The 25,497-nt window shown below is 46.8% G+C and overlaps 1 protein-coding gene across 1 annotated transcript; it reads right to left on the minus strand.

Moving 5' to 3' along the window:
- Positions 1-501: 501 nt before the first annotated feature.
- On the minus strand, positions 502-12,249 carry CD2 (CD2 molecule). The gene is made up of 5 exons (XM_081224939.1): positions 11,969-12,249; positions 11,525-11,830; positions 6,971-7,204; positions 2,296-2,418; positions 502-988 (listed from the first exon to the last, which is right to left on the minus strand). Exons 1-5 carry the CDS (start codon positions 12,027-12,029, stop codon positions 690-692), a joined length of 1,023 nt encoding a protein of 340 aa, XP_081081065.1. The 5' UTR covers positions 12,030-12,249; the 3' UTR covers positions 502-689.
- Positions 12,250-25,497: the final 13,248 nt, after the last annotated feature.

Below are 25,497 nucleotides of genomic sequence, written 5' to 3' on the forward strand. Positions count from 1 at the left end.
TTTCACTGTATAAATCTACCAATAGGTTGTGGGCCCAGCTTTGCAGCTGAGGCCTGGGGAGTGGATTCCGGTTGTTCTGGTGGGATTGAGGTGGCCCCGTTGAACTGGGATGGCCAAATTCGGTCCCGCTGTCACACCCTACCCACTAGCCTCTTTCTCATTCAGCAGCTGGATGCTGGGCTCCTTTCTACAACGAGTAGATGCTGGGGTCATGTCACGGCTCTTGTTTCACTTGTACTCCCGATACGGTGAGCAAGTGTCCTCCTAAGAAAACCAAGGGTCTTTCAAGCAGGAAGCTGCTTGCAGCGAGACATGGCCACAGCGACTGCTTGACATCTGACACTTGCACGTGCTCTGAGAGGGAGGGTGGGAGAGCTCTAGGATTCTGCGCTTGATCACCCGTCATCCTAATGTGTGCACCTTTATTGTTTCTCCCTTCCTGCTGAGGTGGAGATCTGTGAGGAGGCCAGAGACTCCAGACGTCAGACCACATGGCTGAGTTGGAAGGTACAGACACGGCTGCAGCTCCTGGGCTGGGGGGGGTGATCATTGTCTGCTTGTAGAGCACACTTGATGGAAGTGTGGGCATGCACACCTAGAGTGGAGAAATTCCACAGTGACGTTTATGGGAAAGGACGGTTTTTAATCTCTTTTAATTAGAGGAAGAGGACAGCTGTGTCAGGAGACAGTTATGAGTTTTCTTCGGCCTCACAGGGAGATTTCGTTTGAACTCGAGGCTTGGGGAGGGGAGGGCCTTTTTGTGGGTGAACTTGTTTGCCCAGGGTAGGAGGAGGCCTCTTCTTTTGCTGGTGCTGGACACGGGGGCCAGGAAGCCTGGGACGATGAGCAGGTGCTTGGCAACGATGACCAGGTATTGGAGGAGTTTGGGACATGGCTGGATTTTGAGGAGTTGAGCCTGGAATTTGGTGGGGCTTATAGCCCCTTTCCTCAGGGGTCACTCTCTTCCCTCTTATCTCCAGCTCTTCATCTGCAACAATTAAACCTCTGAAGAGTTTTCTTGGCAAGATACAATCAAGATCAATGTAACTATTTATTAAGTGCCCCTCCTGTGTACAAGATGTCACACTAGCTGCTCTCGGGGATATGATGAGGAAGCAGAAGCCACCTCTACCCTCTAGAGATTCCAGGCCTTGGGCGGGTAGGGGAGACAGAAATGCCCACCAGAAAAATAGAGGGAGAGCTCAGGGCTTTAGAGACCAGTGGGGGATGGTTTTGTGCCTGGGTCTCCAGGGAGCAGAGAGGGCACTCAGACCCCAGCCCTGCCTCTGAGTCATCCCAGGGATCATGCCCTAGAGCACCTCAGGGTTAGAGCCCTTGTAATAGGATCTGAGTAGTCAGAGAAGACATTAGTCACTCCCTGCCTTTGGATGGGTCTCTCCGTTAGATCTGCCCTCCACCCAGTTCTGCTGTAAGTCACCCACACTGCTCTGAGTGTCCTGGACGCTCCTTGAGCCAGCTCCTCCCTTATGAGCATAACTTTTTTTTTTTTTTTTTTTTTTTGCGGTACGTGGGCCTCTCACTGCTGTGGCCTCTCCCGTTGTGGAGCACAGGCTCCAGACGCGCAGGCTCAGCGGCCATGGCTCACGGGCCCAGCCACTCCGCGGCATGTGGGATCTTCCCGGACTGGGACATCCCCTGCATCGGCAGGCGGACTGTCAACTACTGCGCCACCAGGGAAGTCCCCGAGCATAACTTTTTCATCCTAGGTGAGTTGTCAGACAGGCCTGATTCAAGGAAGAAACAACTCACAGCCTTAACCCCTCCCCTTGGAACAGTGAATTGGAAAGGGGGTATAAACATCCAGTTTTAGAACAAGTGTGTTCCTGTGAGTCCCTGATGTCCTGAAATTTTACCTGTGTTCCTAGGAGTTTGGTCTTGAACCCACCTTGGCCACACCCTCAGGAGAAGACAAAAAATGGTTGCGCACAGAAATGGTGTTTCGAAGCTTATCTTTCTACCTACATAGATATATGTGGCTCATTCAACATATGTCCACACAGCTTTATACCCGGTCAGCTTCAGGTGGTGGATTCCAATGAGGCCGGCCTGGATGGAGCTTCTCAAAGCTCCCACATTGTTACCACTGAGAATTTGTTTTTCAAAAATCAAGCTAACCACAAAATGGAACAAACTGTAACTGCCGGTTACAGCCCTGACATTCTGAAACTACCCATCTCCATTATTTTCTTTCCAGACTCTAAGTGCCAGACCCATGAGGTGTTTCCACGGGGATTTCACCCAGGCCTGCGGTGGGACGGAAGAGAGGGAGCTTACCATTTCTCCTACTCCTCTGTTTTTTCCTCTTGCTAATGTAGAAAATGAGTAGTGCCACAAAGACGAGGAAGACGGTGCCTCCTCCACAAATGCCGATGATGAGATAGATATCCAGACCTTTCCCTGCAAGAGGAACAGACGTGGGATGGATGGGAGCGTCCTGGGAAGAGGGGCCACTTCGTTGCTCTGGCCAAGGACTTGAGGACTCCAGCCTCCTATCTTTCAGATAAAAGAGCTTGGTGGGACTTTTCAACCTCAGGGAAGCCAAGCTCATGGAGGCTGGTGAACTGGGTCAATACCTGAGCAGGTGCAGGGTCCAGGATAAGCCCTCTCAGAACGTTTCTTGGAGAACTGCTCTCCTGAACCACAAATGCCTGATTCTTCACGTACCAAGCACTGTCCCCTATCAAGGAGAATGTCACAGAAGTTTAGATCTGAGAAAGCGTTTAGAGAAAATCTAGGGTAATCTCTAGTTTCACAGACAAGGCCCAGAGAGGGAGGATGAGTTGCCTGAGGCCACACCGTATCCATTCCTGAGTGGTTCCTTTAAGCAGCCCCTCGTCTCCATGTTTCTGCACTGTTTTTCCAGCTTCATCTCTGGCTGCCCGCCCCCGTCATGATTTTTTCTCACCCTCTTGACCAGAAAGTTTCCAAAGACAGGATACATATTTCACGGGTCCAACCCAGTTCTCTGACCTCAGAGGCAGCACCCCGTCCCAGATTTTTCCTGGACCGTGAGAGAAACTCAAACACACAGTGAGTTCGCAGCAGCAGTGGACTTGATCTTCAGCTCACAGACCTTCGGCTGCTGTCATGCACTGAGGAAAACAACGACTGTGGTAAGAGAAATGGGTTTGAGTGCAGGCTCTTCTAGGCAAGAGCTGCGTGACCTTTGGCAAGTTACTCCACCTCTCTGAGCCTGTTCCTGTCTTTAAAACATGGAGATAAGGAACTTATATCACAGGTGGCTGCTGGAAGTCAATCAGATAATGGATGTGAAAGTGCTTTGTAAACTGTAAAGCTACACACAGAGATGAGGGTCTGCTCTGACTACGGTTCTGTGCACCGGTGCTTCTGGGAGCTATTTCCCGGGAGGGATACTGGGCCATCTGCCCTTTTGTGAGTCAGCAGCAGTCACAGAGGCAGCAGCTGGGGCCAGGGTTCAGGGGACTCGTACATCTGGAGAACAAATGGAGCTCAGCCCAGCATCACAGGGAAACCCTTCTCTAGCCAAACATTCCTGGGAAGATACTATTGTACATGAAGCCCAGGATGGGCCCCAGGAGCAAGCCAGAGGCTCAGAAATGAAACTAAACAGGTTTCCAGACTGCGGTGGTTTGTTAATCCTCGTTTTCTTTCCTAAGTCTCTCCCTGACCCATTCTTTGCCTGCCAGTTACACAGCCTCTCTATGCTCTGTGGATGAAGGGGCTTCCATTAGAAAAGCAGGCATAATCCTAACCTGCTGTGAAACTGGACCGGGAAAGTTAGGGGGGTCCTTTAGGCTCTGCCTGCTTGGAGGAAGGGCCAGGGCTATTGGAGTCCACCTTGGGCTGAGCCAAGGACTTCCCAGGATCTCACCTGGGTGAGGCGGGGGGGCATGGGCCTAGGACCAGTTGGGGAGCAGGGACTAAACCATGCAGCCACTAGCTTGTCTTCTCAGAGTCCTCAGGCAGGGCAAGCATGCCCCTATCTGGGCACACTTGGGAATGTAGGAGCGCCTTACACAGTCTGTTCACAGTTTTATCCAGCACAGCCTCTGGGGGCTTTCTGCAGGGAATGTTCCAGCGTGTCTCAGAGGCAGCTGTGGCTCTGTCATTCAAAGCTATGTCCTCACAGTCACTAAATCCAGCCACACTCCTTCCTGCACTCCCTCTTGGAGATAATGTGCCTGCGAGTTTATGTGGTGGAGTCCTTCTTGTGTGTCCAAACCTGCTCCTTCCTCCAACAATTTTTTTTTTTTTTTTTTTCGGTACACGGGCCTCTCACAGTTGTGGCCTCTCCCATTGCAGAGCACAGGCTCTGGACGCGCAGGCTCAGCGGCCATGGCTCATGGGCCCAGCCGCTCCACGGCATGTGGGATCTTCCCAGATCGGGGCACGAACCCGCGTCCCCTGCATCGGCAGGCGGACTCTCAACCACTGCGCCACCAGGGAAGCCCCTCCTACTATTTTGGTTTCAAGTACATGCTCATCTTTTCTGAGCCAAGTGGTTAATCTTGTCATTGCTCCTCTCTGCCTTGGCCTTTTAGGATGAAACATCCAGATCCATTTTAGGGTCTTCAAGAGCAGCCCTGTCCCCCCAGTCTCCCCCTAGGTATTCCTCCCGTCTCTCTAGTGGCCCTTTCCCAGACTGACTCCCACTCTGTACCACAGAGTAAGGGACAGGAATGCTCCAGTCTTCGAACCTCAGCTTCCCCCAAAGCCCTTCTTCCCTCGCTCCATCCCTCATGCACACACATTTTTATACTGCTGGGATCTAGTTAAAATAAGCGTGGAGTGGGGCTGCCAGATAAAACACCGGATGCCCAGTTAAATTTGAAATAAACAACGAATAGTTTTTAGTATAAGTATGTCCCACGCAACACTTGGAACACATTTATACTGTCTCTTTTTATTTGCTAAATCTGGCAACGCTAATCAAGAGCCTCCTAAAAGGGGATAAGAGCTTGTGAAGTCGAGGAGAGGCGACTTCACTCACTGTGCCTTAGTGATGGGGGGCACGGAGGGACGGCTGCTGGGCAGACATAGACTTCATAGGAGGTGAAGTGACGCTGGTCTGACCGTGTGAGTGGCAGACTCTAGGATGGTCCCCGTTGAGCCCTGCCTCCTGGTATTCCCACTGGTGTGAGACCCCTTCTGATTAAATGTGGGCTGGACTTACTGAGAGGCTCCTAATGAATAGAATACCTCAGCAGTGATGGGACATCTATCACTCCTGAGATCGAGTGCAAAAAGACCACGGCTTTTGTCTTGGGCGCTTGTTGTTGCTCTTTCTTAGGCTGCTCTGACGGAAGTAGCTGCCATATTGTAAGGCAGCCCAATGCCGCCCCCGTAAGTGAACTTGGACATGGATGCTCCCCCAGTAGTGCTTGCACCTGACTGACACGACTGCAGCCCCTGCCTGTGTCTTGATTACAGCTTCATGAAAGACCCTGAGCCAGAAACATCCAGTTAAGTCACTCCCAGATTCGTGTCCCACAGAAACTGTGAGATAATAACTGCTTGTGTTTTAAGCCACTAAATATGGGGTTGTTTGTTATGCAGCAACTGATAACTAATTCAAAATGTATATTAAAAAGTCTCACTTCTGATTTCACACCAGCTCAGGGCTGCTTCCTAGGGTCACTGACCAGCCATACTCACTATAGAAACTCAGGGCCTGTGGCCAAATAACTGTCTTTTGTGCTCAGTTTCCTGTCAGGGGGTTGACTAGACAGCAGTGGGGACATAATCCCAGAGTATCAGATGAGTAGACTCTTGGGGATGACAGGGCTCATCTTCTTTGTGGACCAGGAGGCTGAAGCCCAGAAAGGGGAAGGAACTCTGTCCAGGTCATCCCTATATATTTGGACAGACCCAAACTAGAAGTCAAGACCCCTGGCTCCTGGAGCAGGCCACCTTTCGAAAATTACTTCTAGGGGCTTCCCTGATGGCGCAGTGGTTAAGAATCCGCCTGCCAATTCAGGGGACACGGGTTCGATCCCTGGTCCGGGATGATCCCATGGGCCGCGGAGCAACTGGGCCCGTGCACCACAACTACTGAGCCTGTGCTCTAAAGCCCGTGAGCCACAACTGCTGAGCCCGCGTGCCTCAACTGCTGTAGCCCACGTACGTAGAACCCGTGCTCCGCAAGAAGAGAAGCCACCGCAATGAGAAGCCCACACACCACAACAAAGAGTGGCCCCTGCTCGCCACAACTAGAGAAGGCCCGCACGCAGCAACGAAGACCCAACACAGCCAAAAATAAATAAATAAAATAAATAAATTTATTTTAAAAAAATTACTTCTAGGGGTCACATGAAGCTGGTGGTCCAGGGAAGAACTTAGACTCTTGAAGTTTCAGAACTTTCTGGTGCTGGGCTGTCTGCTCTGAGGCAGTAAGAGCATTGCCCACGTGTGCTCATGGTCCTCCCTGGCCTCGAGCTCTTCCTCCCCGCAAGCCTCTAACTCCCAGAGTTTCTACAGCCCTTCTGCACCTGCCTCTGATAGGAGGTACCAGCCATCTCCCCTCCAGAAAGGAATCTTTTTTGCTTCCTTCTCCATTATTGCCCTAGGAGCCACAGTCATGGTCACTGATTAGCTGAAGGGATCGTGGGCAAGTCAGCTTGCCTCTCTGGGAAGTGGCGGTCTGTGTGAGATCACCGTTACAGCTCCTTTTATCTCTTCAACTCGGCAATGCTTTCTCCTAGCAGAGAATCTTTTTCATTGCCTGTGGTTATACCAAGCTCTCTGAGAAGACTCCCAAGATGGGCAACCATAGAGCACTACCTCCTCTCTCCTCTAAGATTTCCCTTGAAGATTTCCAGGGAAAAGAGGTATGTTTTCAGTCCTCATCCTGAGCCAAGGATGCCTCCCAGCCCAAGCACCCCGGCCCTGGACCAGTCCTCTGCTGTGGGCCTCAAAGGCTGTGTTTGTGAAGTGAACTTGGGGTGTCTGACCAGTGCCCACCACGCACCTGAACAGCTGATGGTCACCGTGCTCGTTTGGGCACTGACATTGTTACTCGCCACGCAGTTGAATGTTGCAGTCCATTTGCTGTTCCACTTGTGTCTGATGACCTTCTGATGACTTTCTTTGATACTGGTCTCATTTAAAAACAGTTTTAAGTTAGGGTCACTTCCTTTTGCTACCTCGCAGATCAGGGTTCTGTTGGTACAACTCCAGGAAATTACAGGTTTTGAGACCATCTCTGAAAAGAAAAGAAAGATCCAATTCATATTAGGCCATTTACTGATTGTAAAAGACATACCTATTTATAGAGGGGAAATTGAGTTAGTTTGGGACCAGAAAAGATTTCAAAGACCCCTAGCAATTTTCAAAAATCATTTCTACTTCATTTTATTTATACAGCACATTCAGAACAAATTTATTTCTGGTATTTATAGATACATTATATCAGTAAAAAATACATCATATCACAGGCTTATGTGCTGTTTTATACCTTAAAATGTTTTCACATATAGGATATCATTTCATCCTAACAAACAGAGAGGCGGATGTTTTTCTTCTTGTTTACAGATGAAGTGCCCAAGGCTCTGAGAGGTTAAATGGACAGTCCAAGGGCACCCACTAATAAATGGCAAATCAGGAGAGGAGCTCACCCTTCCAAATCCAAGTTCAGTAGTACGGATAAGAGGTTTACCACATCCTGATCCCCATACACTCAGGAGCCTGTGAAGGATAGCGGGGTGGGGGCAATGCTTTAAGAGCAGCTGGGAACTTGTCCCTGGAGGACTGGTACATGTGTAGCCTGGGGCCTTGGTCGCAAATGAAGCAGCAGGTCCTGGAAGCAGGGGGCCAGGTGTGCAGTTCAAGCTCTGGAGGGAGAGAACACCTTCAGCTTCCCAGAGCTGTTGGACCTCACTGGACCTCATCCGCAAGAGAAGAATAAGAAAGACATTCCCCACCTGTCACAGCAGGGATGACATGTGACAAAGCCCTGGCACACTGACAGGTACTGACAATATTGGTGGTCGTTGTTATAATCATAATCATACACGCCCTGCCTCTCCTTTTCTGACATGATAATATTCGAAGGCTGCGTCATGAAAGAAAAAGCCCTGGCCTTGGCGTCAGTTGGGCTGGGTCCAAATCCTACTCCACCACTTGCGAGCCGTGTGACCAACTTCTGCCCTTTTTCTCATCTTTCCCTCTCTTTCCTCAGACTTGCCACTTTCCTCTCTCAGCATCCTTCCATTCATTATGCAGATGGATAGCTTTTTTTTTCCTGATTTCCTCCCTCCCAGACAATAATATCTTCCCCATGAACTTTCTCACCAAATTTCATTTCTGTCCCAAAATATAGGCAGGCAGAAATTAAGGGGTTTTTTTCCCATCCAGGGATTCGGTGTGACCCAGAATGAAGAGGATGGAAAGACATCACCCTACAACAAGACAGGGTCAGTGCATACTCTAGGGGTTGAGCCAAGGAGTTTGCTTGTGTTTTCAAAATGGAAATACTCTTTTTTAATTTATAACAGTAAGTCACATCACTGTAAAAATTGATAAAATACCAAAAAAGTTTCAAGAAGATTAAAAACCACTTGAAATTCTACTACCCAGAGTCAATAATTATTAATGTTTCGATGCATCCCTTTAACAACTTTTTTCTATGCCATGCATACCACATATAAATAGTGTTCTAAAAACTAAAACTGGATCATAGATATGTTTTAGTCTGCCTGTTTTCCTTTAATGATCTCTTATGAAATTCTTTTAGGAATACCAATAAATATACACTTTCATCATCTTTTTAAATGATCTATTCTTGATTTAATTAATACGTTCCTAACTGCTGGGGACTCTAAGATCCTTTCCAGTATTTCACTGATATGAACCACCCAGAGATGAGCAGCCACTCAAAGTCATATCTTTGCATACGTCCTGTCTGTAAGATAGTTTCATACAAGAGGCATGGTTGGATCCTGTGGAGCACGTCTCACAGATGAGGCTCTTTGATTCCAGGTTGCTAGGACAAACTTTCTCCACTAACATCTGCTTTTAAGGGGCCTTCCACTGTTTCTCCAGCTGGCAGCAGCGTAGCCCCCTCCTTAAGGAGATGTGGGTACCAAAGTTGGAGACTGAGAAGCATGGAGGAACAAAGAGATGGGGAGAGCACGAGTACTGAGGAAGCAGGTATTGTGTCCCAGGTGCCCAAGGCACCTATGCTTAGTTGTCTCCCTGAAGCCTTGTCCCACTGAATAGCCGATAGAGTTATTATTATGAAAATCAGACTCAGAGCAAACAGAGAATTTGCCCAAGGTCATGTGGTAGGAAATGGTGACCGGACCCACAAATTGACATGCTGTGTGACATTCACACACACACACACACACACACACACACACACACACAATGAGATGGCTGTTGTGTCATGGAAAGATCTGTGTCTTTTGGCAAAGGAGTCAAGGTTTATTTTTGAGGTCATGAAAGCATTCTAAAATTGATTGCGGTAATGGTTGTACAACTCTGTAAATATACTACAAGCCATGGAATCATACATTTTAAATGGGTGAATTTTATGGTATGTGAATTATACCACAATAAAGCTGTTTGGGGTGGTGGGTGGGGGAATGTCACCATCCTTGCTAAAACTAGCCTTGGGTTTGGCTCCTGACTTTGCTCCTGTCAAGCCACTTCTGTTTCCTTATAGATAGTAAGGGGATAATAACAGCTACCTCTCAGGATTGTTGGGAACCTTAAATAAGATCATGTAGCAAAGCACGTGACATCTCACTGGTAGCCATTATTACCACTGCAGTACTAAAGGAAACACGAATGTGAAGCTCAAGTTCAAAACAGGACACTCAAGCCCATGCTGGCAGGAGTCACGACATCTGTGGTTCCCAGAGCCCACAAGCAGAGGTCCCTTCTGGCTCCATTCTGTCTCGCCCCATCTCTGGAATGTACCCTCCGTCCTGTTGCAGGTCTAGGTATGGAAAGTTGTCATTTGCAGAGGAGCTGACAATGTCTGTGAGTGTTGGAGGGGGGCTGCTACCAGGTCCGAGTGCTCAAGAAGAGGGCTGGATGGTGACTCTAGGTAGGAGGAGGGGGCCCTTCCTTTGGCAGTGTTTCCTGTGCAAAGCACAGAAATGCTTATTTGCTCACTGAATCTCTGGCTTGTGCTCATGCTGGGGTTCCTGTCTTCCTCTCCAAGCTAAGTACAGCTTCCTCTTCTCACTGAATCTCTGGTTTGTGCTCATGCTGGGGTTCCTGTCTTCCTCTCCAAGCTAAGTACAGCTTCCTCTTCTCACTTTTATCCACACCCAGCCAAGTGACCCCTGGATTTGTGACTTCATTGTCACTTCCATTCTATTGTACTTTCTCTTCCCTCTCTCCCAGACTCAAGCCACATTGTTCATCCTTTCTCCACACATGACCCCCAATGTAATCGTTCTTTAGGCATTTTATAGGCACCCTTTTGTCTAGGCCACTAGTTATCAGCTTTGGCTGCTCATTAAAATCACCTGGGGAGGGCTTCCCTGGTGGTGCAGTGGTTGAGAGTCCACCTGCCGGTGCAGGGGACACGGGTTCATGCCCCGGTCCGGGAGGATCCCACATGCCGTGGAGCGGCTGGGCCCGTGAGCCATGGCCGCTGAGCCTGCGCATCCAGAGCCTGTGCTCCGTGGCGGGAGGGGCCACAGCAGCAAGAGGCCCACGTACCGCCAAAAAAAAAAAAATCACCTGGGGAGTTTAGCACCTACGATGCCCAGGCCCGGCACCAAGAAACTCTGATTAAATTGGTCTGGGATGGGACTTAGCACTGGTAACTTTAATAGCACCTCAGCTGATTCCAATGTGAAACCTGAATTGAGGGTCACCGACCAGCCCCTCCCTACTTCACTTGGATTCAAGCAGCAGCTTCCTAGCTAGGTTTCAAGCTTCCATCTTCAATAGCTACTACTGCCCTCACAGTACACGCATAGACATACAAAGCCACACTTTGTCTATTTTCTACAGATATCAGCAAAAATCATCTTCCACCTTTGATCATGCCGATGTTGAGATGATTAGAAACAAGGGCTGTTCATCCTTAAATTCATCATTTCCAGCCCTTTTCTGCCTTACAATTACTCCTTCAGGACATCCTGGCTTGAAATTGTCTCTCTGGATGGAAGACCCACTGCCCTCCAGTCAGCCTCCCCTTCCCAGTCTCATACCTAGCTTGCCCTTCATCATCCACCTGGAATGGCCACCTTTTTCTTCTGCCCACCTGTTCCCCTCTTCCTGATTAACGCAGGATCTTAATCCAGATCCTTCCCTCAACCTTGCATCCCCACAGCCTCTGAAGAGAGAGTTTGAGGTATGTAGACTTGAGGGTCTATTAGCTGTGGGTTCCATCTCTCTCACAGGACTGGAGCCTGCACCGAGGCAGGAGGGATGCATTCGATTTCCTTTAGGGCTCCCTCAAGGCCAAGGTCAGGGCTGGGGACATTTCATGAATGCTATTCCTCGACTTGCTAAATAGCACCCATACTAAGATGGAGGAATTTAGGGGACAAAGACTTACCTTGAATCTTCAAATCAAATGTTTTCTCCAATATGTTTTTTCCATTCGAATCATATACAGATACTGTGTAGACATCGCTATCATTTCTCTTCAGAGCTTTAATTTTCAGAGTTCCATTTTCTAACATCACATACGTGTCCGTTATCTGGTAAGGTGGCTTGTCTTGTCTTAATTGTGCAATCTTGATTTTGTTTTTGTCCCATCGTGTATCTGCTATCCTATCATTCATTTGAAAACCAGGAATGTCCAGGTTGATGTCATGATCCAGGCGACCCCAGATGACTTTAGTATTTTCAGAGACCTCACCTACAAAAAGCAAGAAAGTTACTGAGGTAGCTCACTGCCAAGGAAAGCTGGGCTGTGACCTCTCTGACTCTTGCACTCACTTCAGGGTTGCCAAAGAAACTTCTAATGGTGACAGTGGAGACCCACACACCAACTTACCTTTGGTGGAAACAGAGAAAATCAGAAGGAAGCTGGCTAAGATTTTACACGTGAGGCTCATCTTTGGGGTTAGTTTCCTTCTTGTGATTCTGAGCTCTTCTTTAAAAAGGAACTGAAATAACACCAGTGGAATCCACCCCCTGAGAGCTTAACCACGTGCCTCTCCTTTTTGCTTCTTTACAGTGACATAGAAAACAGACACACACACGCGCGCGCGCACACGCATACAAAACCTGGCTGATGTGCTCCTTTGCCAAAGCAGGTATATTTATGAGTGTATGTCTTCTTATAACATTGTAATTCTCACTACAACCTTGGGTGGGTTTTATTATTCCCGTTGAAGAGAAAAGGAACTAAGAGGCTAAATAAATCACTCAGGATCACCCTTTAGTTAACAAGGAGTTAAATTCAACCATATGGCCCATCTTCTATCTGTTCTCCTGTAATGTCCCTAACAGGACCACATAGAAATATAGGTAAATGTTTATAAGCAAATAGCTAGCAGAATACAATCATTTATTCCATGATTACAAATACTGGAAAATGTATACATACTAAACAATTATGAAAGTGGATTTTTTTCTTTCTCAAAAGGCATTTTAAATGTTCTAAGACTGTTTATGTGATAAAAAGAAACAAATATAAATTGAGTCTCAGCTGTAAATGCTTGAAATCCCCAAATCTTATGTTCAGCATACATTTTATAACTATATTGAAATTCACACATAGGTAAATAAAAAATTGTTCCAAAACAAACAAAAATGCATTGAGACTGTGAAATGCTATTAAACAACCAGAACAAATCATCCAAGAAACATTTAAGATGGTTAACACTGTAGATGGTTAAGGAAAGGAAGAGATAAGGAGAAAAAAGAGAAGTGCTAGAGGACAGGAGAAAGAAAGAGGAGAAATGTGTGAGACAGGGAGAGAAACAGAGATGCACTGATGGACACAACCAGAAAAAGAGGCACAGAGAGACCCAGCTATAGAGAGAGGAGCACCCAGTTACACATTTCCAATGTAAAATTCTAGCCTTATGATTCTTTAGGATAGAGTGAGCAAAAAATCTTAAAAATTGTGCTTGTTTTCTGTTTCAACTTTAGGTGCAACTATGGATGTCCTGTCTCAGAAAGTTGCCCAGGAAATGAAAGTAAGTCAAAACAATGGATCTCAACCACTGGGCAAAAGGAAGCCTGAATAGGATATTTACCTCAGGATTGTGTGGCAAATCCCTAATTCACATCATCCACAAAAATAGAACGCAGTTGGATTACATTTTTAAATGTTAAAAGTATAACACAGTGCTACAAAAAAACAGTATAGAAGGATATTTTCATGCCTTTGAGTATGGAAGGCCTACCTACATATACTATAGGTTCCAAAAGTATTAATAAAGAAAAGATGGACACAACTATGTAAAAATGTAATACTGAAGTATAGGCAAAGAGATGATGAACAAAATGAAAAGAATGATAGAAAAATTTGCAATATATATGAAAAATTATTAATATCCAAAGTATATAAATTATTCCTATCAATCAAAAAGACAAATGAAATTCAGTTTTTAAAATGAGCAAAGGTTATAAATGAGCAGTTTATAGAAAAAATGTCAATAAATGTATGAGAAGCCATCTAATGTTACATATATATATATATTATAGCCATAAAACACCATTTTCATAATCAGATTGACAAAGTTAGAAAAGATAGTGATTTACATTATTGGCACGAATGTAGGGAGAAACAGGCACCTTCATATAATATTAGAGGGAGTATATAAAGCCATACCTCCCATGGGGTGGAATTTGGAAATTTTCACTAAACTTTAAAATATATGTTTTTTTTACCTAGTAATTTTAATGTGAGAAATCTATCCTTCACAAATACTTGGATAAATGTGCAAAAATCCTACTCAAGGATGTTTGTTATAGTGTTTTTTTGTAATAAAAATTTTCAAACAACTAAAATTATGGTATATTCATACTATGAAATATTGAATAACAGTTAAAATAGAATGAAGTAGCCCTAAAAGTAAGAATATATTATATTATATCATTATTATATTATATTATATCACATGTAATAGTGTATGCATAGGAAAAAGTCTGTAAGGACTCATGCCAAACTTTTAACAGTGTTTCCCCTCTCAGGACTAAAATTTGGAAGCAGAAGAAAGGAAACTTTTACTTTTTACTTTATCAACAACTGTGAAGTTAGAAATTTTGATAATGAATACATTACTTTTGTAATAAAAAGTTTTTCTGATAGAGGGTGCTTAAGACACATGTTTTCTCGAAAGTATATGCAGATGCTGAGAAGTAATTATCATCTAGCTTCCTTGCTTGTAAGTGGCTAACTCACTGGCCAGCTGCCAACTCCAGCCTCTCAAGGTCTGGTCCAGACGATGTGGTGATAGCCATGGTGTTACCTGCTTCAGCTTTCCCGATAGTTTTCCTAGGCTCTCATGCAGCAAGTGGAAAGCAGCTTTCTGTTCTTTTTAAAACATTAATCCTGCTCCTCTCACATCTTTCTTAATTCTGAATGATGAATGAGCTGGACTTCAAGGGCAGAAACTGAAAAAGAAAGGGATCGATAAATCTATGTAAAATTTTGTACATAAAAAGCCCTAAAAAACATTAAAAGACAAAGTATTAAAAGGGGCAAATTATTTGCAAGATATATAACAAAGGTTAATATCCTTAAAATTAAATTTTTTATGTAAATGTAGAATGAAAGTGTAGAAAAAACACCTTGATATTAAATTTGGTTAAGGTTGTCAAAGGGACAATTCACAAAAAAAGAAATACAAGTGAATAAGCCTATGAAAATGTAGTCAATTTATTAATAAAGCAACATAAATTTTAACATAGATGCATTTTTCATCTTTTTTTTAAAAATTAAATATACAGTGTTAATGATGGTAAAAACAGACATTCTTGAATATGGACAGTAGAAATGCAAACAGGTGTAGAGTTTCTGGTGGACAGTTTGTCAGTGTGAATCAGAAGCATCAAGAATATTCATATTTTGACCTAGCAAGTCCACAAGAATGATTTTATCTTAAGGAAATAATGAAAGACTTACAAGACTTGGCTGAAAGTTTGTATCTTGTAGCGTTTTTTATAAGTCAAAATTGCAGATGATTTAAATATTTGAAAGGAGGAAATTTGTTAAACAAATCATGATATGGACAAAAACTGAATATGGAAAAAAAAAGGTCACGACAAACGATGTAATCCCATTTTTGTTTCTCAAAAAGTGTGTGCTGGGTGTGTGTCTTTTGGAAGGATGTCCACCAGGGTGTTGGTCTCTGCACGTGGGATAATGGCTCTTGTTCTGTTGTCCTTGGTTGTTGCTGCTATTCTGACATTTCCGAATTGACTATATATTGCTTTTCAATTGATTTCTTTTTAATTCTAAGTGGGCCTCCCACTTAGGTAAAACCTCCCAGTACTGAGGGCGGGTGCAGTTCCTGCCCTCCTGTATGTGAGCTTCCGGGGAAAATCCACTGATGACTCATTCCAAATTTTCCCTCTCCATCCTCACTGCTCTCTAGGGGCTGTCTCTTGTTCCGTCTTCATTGACTCTTCTTACCCAAACTAATACTCCTGGGGAAATAGTCTAAGAGGGAAGGGAGTAAAAAGCAGAGGAGGAGGGGGCGGAAGAAGACGTTTCCAGAGATCTCGCTCTAGGACCAGTTCCTATCCCTGACTACTGAAATACCTTTGGTCCTCACTCCTGCCTCCCTCAAGTTGTGTCAAGGTAATGCGCTTGAGAGAGACTCAGGTTGTGTTCACGCTGCAGCAGTTCACGCCCAACCAAATGTCCTGAATTGTCAGATTTTAGAGCAGCAGGAAATTCAGGAAGCGATCTGGTCTCCTCTCTGCATTTCAGCTGAGGGTCTTGAGCTCAGGGAGGTTCTGGGGTGTGTCTGGTCGCCTTGTCCAAGTCAGCAGCCTAATGCCCAGCTTCTGGGACACTGTTTCCTACTGAGACCTCAGGGTCATCTTTGCCTCCCACCCCTCGTGTGCTCCCTCAACTTAGGAATCACTAAGTCCAGCCTCGCCTTCCTACTTAACATCCATCTCCTCTCTTTGGTACCTCTGCTCGTGCCCTCGTTATACCTTCCCGCAAGCTCAGGTGAGAAACACGAAAAAGGAGGTAAGCAGATTGCATTTTGTGGGGGCGGGGGTGGCGGTATGCAGGCCTCTCACTGTTGTGGCCTCTCCCGTTGCGGAGCACAGGCTCCGGACGCGCAGGCTTAGCGGCCATGGCTCACGGGCCCAGCCGCTCCGCGGCATGTGGGATCTTCCCGGACCAGGGACGAACCCGTGTCCCCTGCATCGGCAGGCGGAGTCTCAACAACTGCGCCATCAGGGAAGCCCAGCAGGTTGCATTTTATACTAAAAACTGAGTATGCTGTGGCTTCAGTGAGGATCAGAAAGCCCACACCGTGTGTGTGTGTGTGTGTGTGTGTGTGTGTGTTTGCAGCCTGGTCCTGCTGATATTCAGCTTGGCTGTGTATCTGGGTGGTCACGTCAGAATTGGCATCAATCCGCAGCCATTTTCACTGCCAGGCAGCGAGTGGGTCTTCTCCCAAAGGCAGCCTCGTGCAGTCAGCCGCCGATGCATATTCCACGTAGGGAGACCTCCATCTCTGAGCGCCAAGTCCTCTTCCAGGTGTTATCTCCTCTGAGGCAAGAACTGAGTTTTCTTTTCCTTTGGTGTTTCCCACCCACACAGCAGGCAGGAGAGAATCAACCCACAGAGACAGTTCCTGTGTGAAGTCTGGATACCTGAAATGAGAGTCATTCAGCCTGGAAGTCCCCCACGGGGTGGGGGTGGGGGACTGGGGGGTGCCGTAAGTGCCTCTGAGAGAAGGGATACACTATGTCTATGTATGTCACTAGTTGTATAATCACGTGATTACAGAGAAAAGAGATTTGTACCAAACAGAGCTGGCCCACGCATACTAATTATACAGATCCAGGCATGCAGTTTCTGCTTGTGAGCCTCAGTTTCCACGTTTGTGAAAGAGGACAAAGACTTCATTCTCAAGCTTATTGTGAGTCAGATGAAGTGATGTGTGTCCAGTGTCTAGGGCAGTGCCTGGCCCCGAAGAGATCCTCGACAAACATCAGCTTTCCTGTTTGCCACTATGTTCCTGATAAACGGGTCTACTTAAGAGAATAAGGGGAGGGGACAAAATTGAGAAGCTTTGCCTTCAGAAATAAGCCAGGAAAGCTGGAGGCTCTCAGGGTTTCGGAATACTTTCCAGCAAGAAAGTTGGGGATTAAGGCCAACAAGAGCTAGGAAACTATAAGATTTCTTAGGGCACATATTGCTTTTCTCTGCTTTTTATTTTTGTAGCCTTCTTCCCCATATTAATTTCTCGGGGTTGCTGAGCTAGAACGCCAGCAGGACCTGTGAGTTGGTGATAGACGAAGCAGTGAAACAGAGCGCTTCTCAGCTGCTAGGCTTGGGGACACGAGCCCAGGGCACAAGAAGACGGTCCTGGCTGCAGAGTAGGGGAAAAGACTGAGGGCCAGCACCTGAGAAGAACAGGATGGAGACACCAGCTGGCCTAGGCCCTGAGAAGGGTCCACGGTGGCTGGAAGTCCATGTAACTCTCCCACAAACAGCAAGAATGCAGGAAATGTTGGTTGCGTGAACAACTGAATAGAGAAGGTAAAAGAAGTGGTGGTATGCTGGAATTCGAGCTGGAAGACCCAGGTTTAAAGTGAGTTCTAACTTTTCCCACTTGCTAGCTGTGTGCCCCTCAAAGTCCTTCTGTGAGCCTCAGTTTCATCGAGTCTGGGATGGCGAGGTAAGAGAGGGGCAGCAATTCTGCTGGCTCAGTTTAGCTCAGAAGGTTGTGGTGAGAGCTAGATAAGGTAACCGATGAAAAACTTACACGTGACAGTGAGAGTGGCCATCAAAAACTTATGAGGAAATCATCAAAGGGAGGTTTCTGGGCTTCGTGCAGGCACAGCTAGATCCCACTGCAGGAGAGAGGGCAATCTCTTCCGAGTTAGGTGAGCTGGGCAGAAAAGAAAAAGATCACCGATCACCGCAGGGCAATCCAGCAGCTCCCGGGACTGCTTTATTTCAAAGGACCATGGGGCAAAGTTTCCGCCTGCTGCTGCTGCTGCCACCCTCTGGTCACAACCTGAACTGCACCCTTGCTAATTGCACTGGAGGTGGTTAGAACGCTTAACCTTTGCATACAAACTATTTGTGTAGTGTTTTTGTTTACATTCCCCCCCAAAAAACCATGTTCTTTCACCCACACAATATCCTTATAGTATAAGCTTTTTTTTTTTTTTTTTTTTTTACGGTACGCGGGCCTCTCACTGCTGTGGCCTCTCCCCTTGCGGAGCACAGGCTCCGGATGCGCAGGCTCAGCGGCCATGGCTCACGGGCCCAGCCGCTCTGCGGCATGTGGGATATTCCCAGACCGGGGCACGAACCCATATCCGCTGCATCGGCAGGCGGACTCTCAACCACTGCGCCACCAGGGAAGCCCTAGTATAAGCATTTTTGTAGGTGAAAAAACCAAAGCTTGAGGAAGTTAAATGAATTTCTGTGGAGACTTAGCCAAGAGATGACCCAGATTCTTTTATCCAAGAACTGCGTTCTTTCTGCCACTATTATAGTAGGTCTCAGAATCTGAGCATGGGCTTCTCCTTAACTCTTCTCCTACCCCATCCTTCCTCCACGGTCCCAAACTCCTGATACCCCATCTGTATCCGAGGCCACCTGTGAGCAGGGGTGGTGCGGCTACAAAGATGAGCAAGGCATATGCAGCCCCTGTCCTCCCAGGGATCTCAGACTCATGAGGGAAGTGAGACAGGCATCCAGGGACCCCAGTACCCATGAGAAGTGCCACAGACACGCTCAGGTGGAATTCATGGGAGAGCAAAGAGGCTCCAGCTGGGAGAGGTTGAGCCTGAGCTGACCCTTAAAAGACTAACAGGATACAAGTTCATAAAGTGGTCAGTGAAGGACATCCCAGGCTGAGGGCCCAGCAGGAGGGAAGCATAGATGCAGACAAGCTTCAGTGCGAGGCGAAGAGGTGCTCCTGTTTGGCAGGAGAGAGAAGTGGGCAGTGATGCTGGACATGGAGGGGTTGGGGACAGGATGACATTCACACTGCTTTCTAAGGGCCCTCCATTCTTCATGTTTTCCACTTACTCTTTTAACAAATATTTATTGTGACAGGCACATATTCAGTTTGTTTCTAAGGATAATAGCAAAACCAACAATTTGTCACATAGTACTCATTTATTTATTCAATGAATATTTATCGACTGCCTACCTCCCTGTGCCAGGCGCTCTCCAGGGCCCTGGGATGTATGCTACCCCCTCCCCTCCCCGCAATGAACTTACATACTAGTGGAGACACAGACAATCTACAGCATAAATAAGTAACATATAAGCATTTAGATGGTAAAAATGAGGGAGAAAAATGAGGACTAAAGCAGGGGTGCAAGCGGGGTGGAGGGTTTGCACCTTTAGAGAGTGTGACCACGAAGGTCTTACTGAGGAAGTGGCTCAGGGTAAAGGCCTAAGGGAGTGAGGGGGGTGTGTAGCGTGTCGGGGAGGAGTGCTCCAGGCGGGGGAACAGAGCACACGAAGGCCCTGAGGTGGGGCCGCAGCGCATTGCGTTTGGGGAGGGGGGTTCCAGTGGGGACGTGTGGGGCCGGGCAGGTGTTGGGAGGAGAAGAGGTCAGGGAGGCAGAGGAGGGACAGGCGGTAGGAATTCATAGGAGGCTTTGTTCCGAGCAGAAGCAATTCAGTGCTGCCTGCCTTGAAATCTCCTTCTTTCTGCAGAGTTTAAAGCAATGTGAAAGGAGCCTTTTCTGCAGCCTGGCTCTGTAGATTTGATTGGGGTGTGGGGAAGTGAGGCCAGGGGGGCCTGGGATGCACAATAAACCACCACAGACGTAGTGGCATAAAACAACCGCCATGCCATTATGCTCACAGAACCCGTGGGCGCGGCTCTTCCCTGCCCTGCCACGTCTGTAGCCTCCACTGGGAAGGCTCAGGTGGCTGGAGGGATGCTGGGAGAGCTGGGAGAGCTGGACCTGGGGGAGGCACATCCAACATTGACTCTGTTCGTAGGCCTGATGCCTGCACTGGGGGGCTGCAGCACTGTGGGCCAGGGGACCCCACGTGGCCCTTTATGAGGTAGTGTGGTGGCTTCCTTCCGAGAGGCAGGGGCTACCAGAGAGCCAGGGTTCCAAGAAGAGCAGGCGTAAGGGCCTGGCCTTTTATGACCTAGCCTCAGAAGTCCCAGACATCATTCCCATGCACTCAGCTGGCTGAAGGAGTCACAGAGCTCAGATTTCAGGGGCGACTAGGCCCCATGTCCTGATGGGGAGCAACTCAAAATAATAGCAGCCTCTTTAAAACACCACCTCAGTGAACCTTGAGGCCTGAGGCCAGTCTACAGGCCGGTCAGAGCAGAGCACCAGAATTCCCTGGTGGCGCAGTGGTTAAGAATCTGCCTGTCAATGCAGGGGACATGGGTTCGAGCCCTGGTCCGGGAAGATCCCACATGCCGCGGAGCAACTAAGCCCGTGCACCACAACTACTGAGCCTGCGCTCTAGAGCCTGCAAGCCACAACTACTGAGCCCACGTGCCACAACTACTGAAGCCCACGCGCACCTAGAGCCCGTGCTCCGCAACAAGAGAAGCCACCGCAATGAGAAGCCTGCGCACCGCAACGAAGAGTAACCCCTGCTCGCCTCAACTAGAGAAAGCCCACGCGCAGCAACGAAGACCCAACGCAGCCCAAAATAAATAAATAAATAAATTTATATTAAAAAAAAATCAGACAGAAGACACAAGTTACCTTTAACACCGTGCTCATGTGAAGAGGTCTACTGCCTGTGTATCTCTGGGCCTTTAAAAGAACGAGCTCTAATGAACATGGGAATACATGATTCACAATAGCCAATAGATGGAAACATGCCAAGTGCCCATCGACAGATGAATGGATAAAGAAAACGTGGTATACGCATACAATAGAATATTTTGCATCCTTTAAAAAGAAGGAGATCCTACCATTTTGACAACATAGATAATGGTGGACATTATGCTATGTCACAGAAGGACAAAGACTGCATGATTCCACTTATATGAGGTACCTAAAATAGTCAAACTCATGGAAGCAGAGAATACAGTGTGGTTGCCAGGGGCTGAGGGAAGGGGAGATGGGGAGCTGTTGCTCAGTGGATGTAAAGTTTCAGTTATGCCAGGCGAATAAGTTCTAGAGATCTGCTCTACAACACAGGGCCTGTAGTTCACAATATGGTATTGTGCACCTCAAAATTTGTTAAGAGGGTAGATCTCACGTTGTGTTCTTTTCCCCCCAGCTTTACTGAGATATACTTGACATATAACATTGTATATGTTTAAGGCTTACAACCCAATGATTTGATAGGAGTGTATGTTGCAAAATGACTACCATAATAAAGTTAGTTAAGAGCTCCATCACCTCACATAATTATCTTTGTGTGTGTGTATGTGTGTGTGTGTGTGTGTTAAGAACATTTAAGACCTACTCTTAGCAACTTTCAAGCCCATAGCAGCATTGTTAACTATAGTCACCATGCTGTACATTAGATTCCCCAGAACGTTTTCCTTTGATGAGTAAAGTTTGTAGATGAAAATCTTCCCATTTCCCCCACTCCCAGCCCCTGGCAACCACAATTCTAACTCTCTGTTTCTATGAGTTCAGCTTTTATTTTATTTTTGTGGTACGCGGGCCTCTCACTGCTGTGGCCTCTCCCGCAGCGGACCACAGGCTCCGGACGCGCAGGCTCAGCGGCCATGGCTCACGGGCCCAGCCGCTCCGCGGCATGTGGGATCTTCGCGGACCGGGGCACAAACCCGTGTCCCCTGCATCGGCAGGCGGACTCTCAACAACTGCGCCACCAGGGAAGCCTGAGTTCAGCTTTTTTAGATTCCACCTATAAGTGAGATCATACAGTATTTGTTTGTCTTTCTCTGAATTATTTTGCTTAGCATAATACCCTCAAGGTCCATCCATGTTGCCACAAATGGCAGGATTTCCTCCTTTTTTATGGCTGAATTATGTATTTTCTTTAACGATCATCTGTTGAGGGACATTTAGGTTGTTTCCATGTCTTGGCTATTGTGACTAGTGCTGCCATGTACACAGCATGCAGAGATCTCTGAGTTAGTGTTTTTATTTCCTTTGGAAATAAACCCAGAAGTGGAATTGCTGGATCATATGGTAGTTCTATTTCTAATTTTTTGAGGAACCTCCATACTATTTTCCACAATGGCTGTACCATCATGTTAAGTGTTGTTATGACAAAAAAACAAACAAAGGGACACAAGGGGACTTTGGAAGGTGCTGGATATGTCTGTTATCTGGATTGTGGTATCATGGATCTTGGCATATGTCTAAATCCATCAAATTGTGTACATTAAATATGTGCAGTTCTTTGCATATTAATTATACATCAATAAAACTGTTTTAAAAAAAAGAAGAAGAAAAAGAACAGTTCTCCAGAAGGGCCCTGGAAAGGCGGCTGCATCCTAGGCCTTTTCCCACTGTGGGCTGTGTCTGTAAACATACAACTAATCCCTCCTCCCTCCCCACGGGGGACGGGGCAGTGTCGGGTACCAAATTTGTGCCAAGTATGTATTAATAAACCCTGAACCATATTGGCAGCTTTGTGGTTTTCTGCAGCCTTTTGCAACCTGGGAAACGTTTTCCGATTAGAAGCCCCTGCTGTTTTATCTATTACACGTGAAACCGAATAAGTCTACACGTGTCCGCTGGGAGTTGATGAGTAACATCAGAGTGTGCAGCGAGGGGAAAGGAATTAAAAAGGGAGCTAATGTCATCCGTGGGGAATAGCTGGGGGAGGGAAAAACCCGCTCTGGAGGAGAAGGGCTGCCGAAGGATTTTTTTGCCATGTGTTACGGCCACTAAGGCAGGAGCACACGTCTGCTGTCCGCACCCCCAACGTGTAAAAGGCAGCTGCACAGAATGTTACACACGGGCTGACTTACAGGGAGAAAAATTTTTATCTCACAAGGCAGATTTGATTTCCTGAGACCATATGCTCGCTTGTCTTTTCCCCAAAGAGCCCACGATCTCATGTGGGAAAAATTCAGAGTTTTATTGGCTTTCGGAGAAGAGGGAATTGGAAATGTTAGCTAAATAGAGACCATGTGGACCAGAATCTCGTAGCACTCCCCCAGGGCTGTGGATGAGCGTCATGTTATGAAGCTGCAGATCTGCAGACAGAAATGCAAAACTAAGAAGAGCTGTGGCTGGGAGCAAGGAAATGTGGGCTTTGGTCCCTGGTCTGTTGCTTACCTCTTCCGAACCACGCTTTGCCTGTGATGTGAGGGGAGGGCAAGATTTGCCCTGTTTATTTTGGAAAACCAATGTGAGTAAAAGGGGCACCATATATAACACTGACTTGGGACACAAAAGTGGTGGTCACAGACCAGGTATTGTTATTATATGAAGATGTAACTTACAATCTGACCACAGCTAAGTTATTCATTTGTCCACTTTTTAAGCAACTATTACTTGAATGCTGTATTAGGACACTCTGTCTACAGGTGGCATAAAGCCAAATGAAAATACCTTACTCAAAATAGGGAAGTCATTAGTTCATTCACTTATTCATTCATTCAACAGTAAATTGACAATACTCTGAGTCCCTGCTATGTGCCAGTTGCTGTTCTAAGAATTCGATATACAGCAGCAAACTAAACAGTACAAGTTTCTCATAGGATGTACATGCTAATGAAGAGATACAGATAGTAACAGCCACATATATATGTAATTTTTCAGGTAGTGGTGAGTGATATAAAGAAAAATTAAGCAAGGCAAGGGGACACAGAGTGACAAGGAAGTGCTGTTTTAAGGAGGACTGGCCAGGGATGGCCTAACTGAAAAGGCAGCAGCTGAGCAGAGCCCTGAAAGAAAGAGGGAGCAAACCATGCAGCAGTCTGATGGAAGAGCATTCCAGAGAGTGGGAACAGCACGTGCAAAGGCCCTGAGGTGGGAGTCAAAGGCCAGTGAGGATGGAGTGAGCTGAACTAGGGCGAGCGTGGTGAGAGATGAGGTCAGAGGGGAGCAGGCAGGTCACGCAGGGCCTCTGAGTCAAGGGAAGGATTTTGGAATTGAACAGAGAGCTTTCAGAGGGTTCTAAGCAGAGCAGTCGTATTATCTGACTTATGGTTTTAACGTGGTCTCTTGGGCTACCCTGTGGAGAATAGTGCATAAGGGAAGAGAGTGGAGCCAGGGAGACCAGTATGCAGGTGTTACAGTAGCCTGAGCCTGAGGATTAGGAAGGTGGCTGCAGACATACAAGGAGGGGCTGGATTATGGATGTATCTCTCAGGCAGTGCTAGTGGGATGTGTTTACGGCTTGGATGTAGGGTGTAGGTTACCACAAAGTTCTAGGGTGGTTCCAGCACAGCTGGATCCATGAGTGCAAATATTAAAATCAAGACTCTTAGCCTTTCTGTATCTCTTGGCTTTGCTTTCTTCTGTGTTGGCTTCATTTTTGGGTGGGCTCTTCCACATGGTGGTAAAGATGACCACCTGCCCCTATGACTTACTTCAGGAAGCCCTCTCAGAAGGGCAAGGAAGCATTTGTTCCAAAGTCTTCAGTAGATGTCCTCTCTAGTCTCATCAGTTTGTACAGGGTCCTGTACTCACAGTGAACCAATGAGAATGGCCAGGGGATGGAGTCACATTGACTGGGTTAGGCTAAGCCACATGACCCCTTTCTAGAGCAGTGGGGAGAGTTAGCTTCCACTTGGCACGGGAGGAGATAAAGGAAAGAAAACCAAGAGTGGCTACTGAGAGAAGGGGGCTGGCTGTGGCATGGCCGCCGCCATGTGCACGGCAACCAGGGGAACTTTAGCAAGGGCAGCCAGGGCAAAGGGAAAGAGGTATACACCAAAGATGCAAATTGGCAAAATATCGTGTGTGGAGGTTGAGGGAGAAGGGAGGTCAGAGATAATTCTAGAATAATTTAGGCAATATGTTAACAGCAATGAGGACCGTGGGATCCAAAGTATGTTTATATTGCCACGGGGTGAGATGATGAGTTAGGTTTTGCCATGTGAGAGACACATACATGACTAAGCACGAGTCAAGGCAGAACAAAATAGATGTTAAACGAGAGGCCTAAGCAAAATACACCTGGGAAGCTTTAACTGTGGTGCCCGCAGGTCAGAAATGGAGAGAAGGACAACACAGTCAGGTAGACATTTAGGTCTGGCTCTCGACAGACCAGGAGTGGCGTTTCACTGTCACTGATAACGAGCCCTTAATTATCCAGGGCCGCTGGCCCCGCTAAGTGTGCAGCATTTTTTCAGTTGTTAGCTTCTCCAGCAGTCTGTGCCCCGAGCTGCTAATAGGTACCCATCTGACTGCCCGGCTTCCCTCTCCCTCAGGCACAGCCTTCTGTACCAGCAGCGAAACAGCCAGGGGAAGAATCACCTGCAGTTGAGGGGCAAA

Source organism: Mesoplodon bidens (assembly GCF_964165515.1).
Source record: "Mesoplodon bidens genome assembly, chromosome: 2".
Classification (NCBI taxonomy): Eukaryota; Metazoa; Chordata; class Mammalia; order Artiodactyla; family Ziphiidae; genus Mesoplodon; species Mesoplodon bidens.

Bases quoted from the DNA above. Each gene is read 5' to 3' on its own strand.
- CD2 (XM_081224939.1), bottom strand. From the start codon at position 12,029: ATGAGCCTCACGTGTAAAATCTTAGCCAGCTTCCTTCTGATTTTCTCT. The intron at 11,831-11,968 runs GTAAGTTGGTGT...TGCTTTTTGTAG, and splicing joins TTTCTCTGTTTCCACCAAAG to GTGAGGTCTCTGAAAATACT. The intron at 989-2,295 runs GTAAGCTCCCTC...TAATTGTTGCAG, and splicing joins ACAGAGGAGTAGGAGAAATG to ATGAAGAGCTGGAGATAAGA.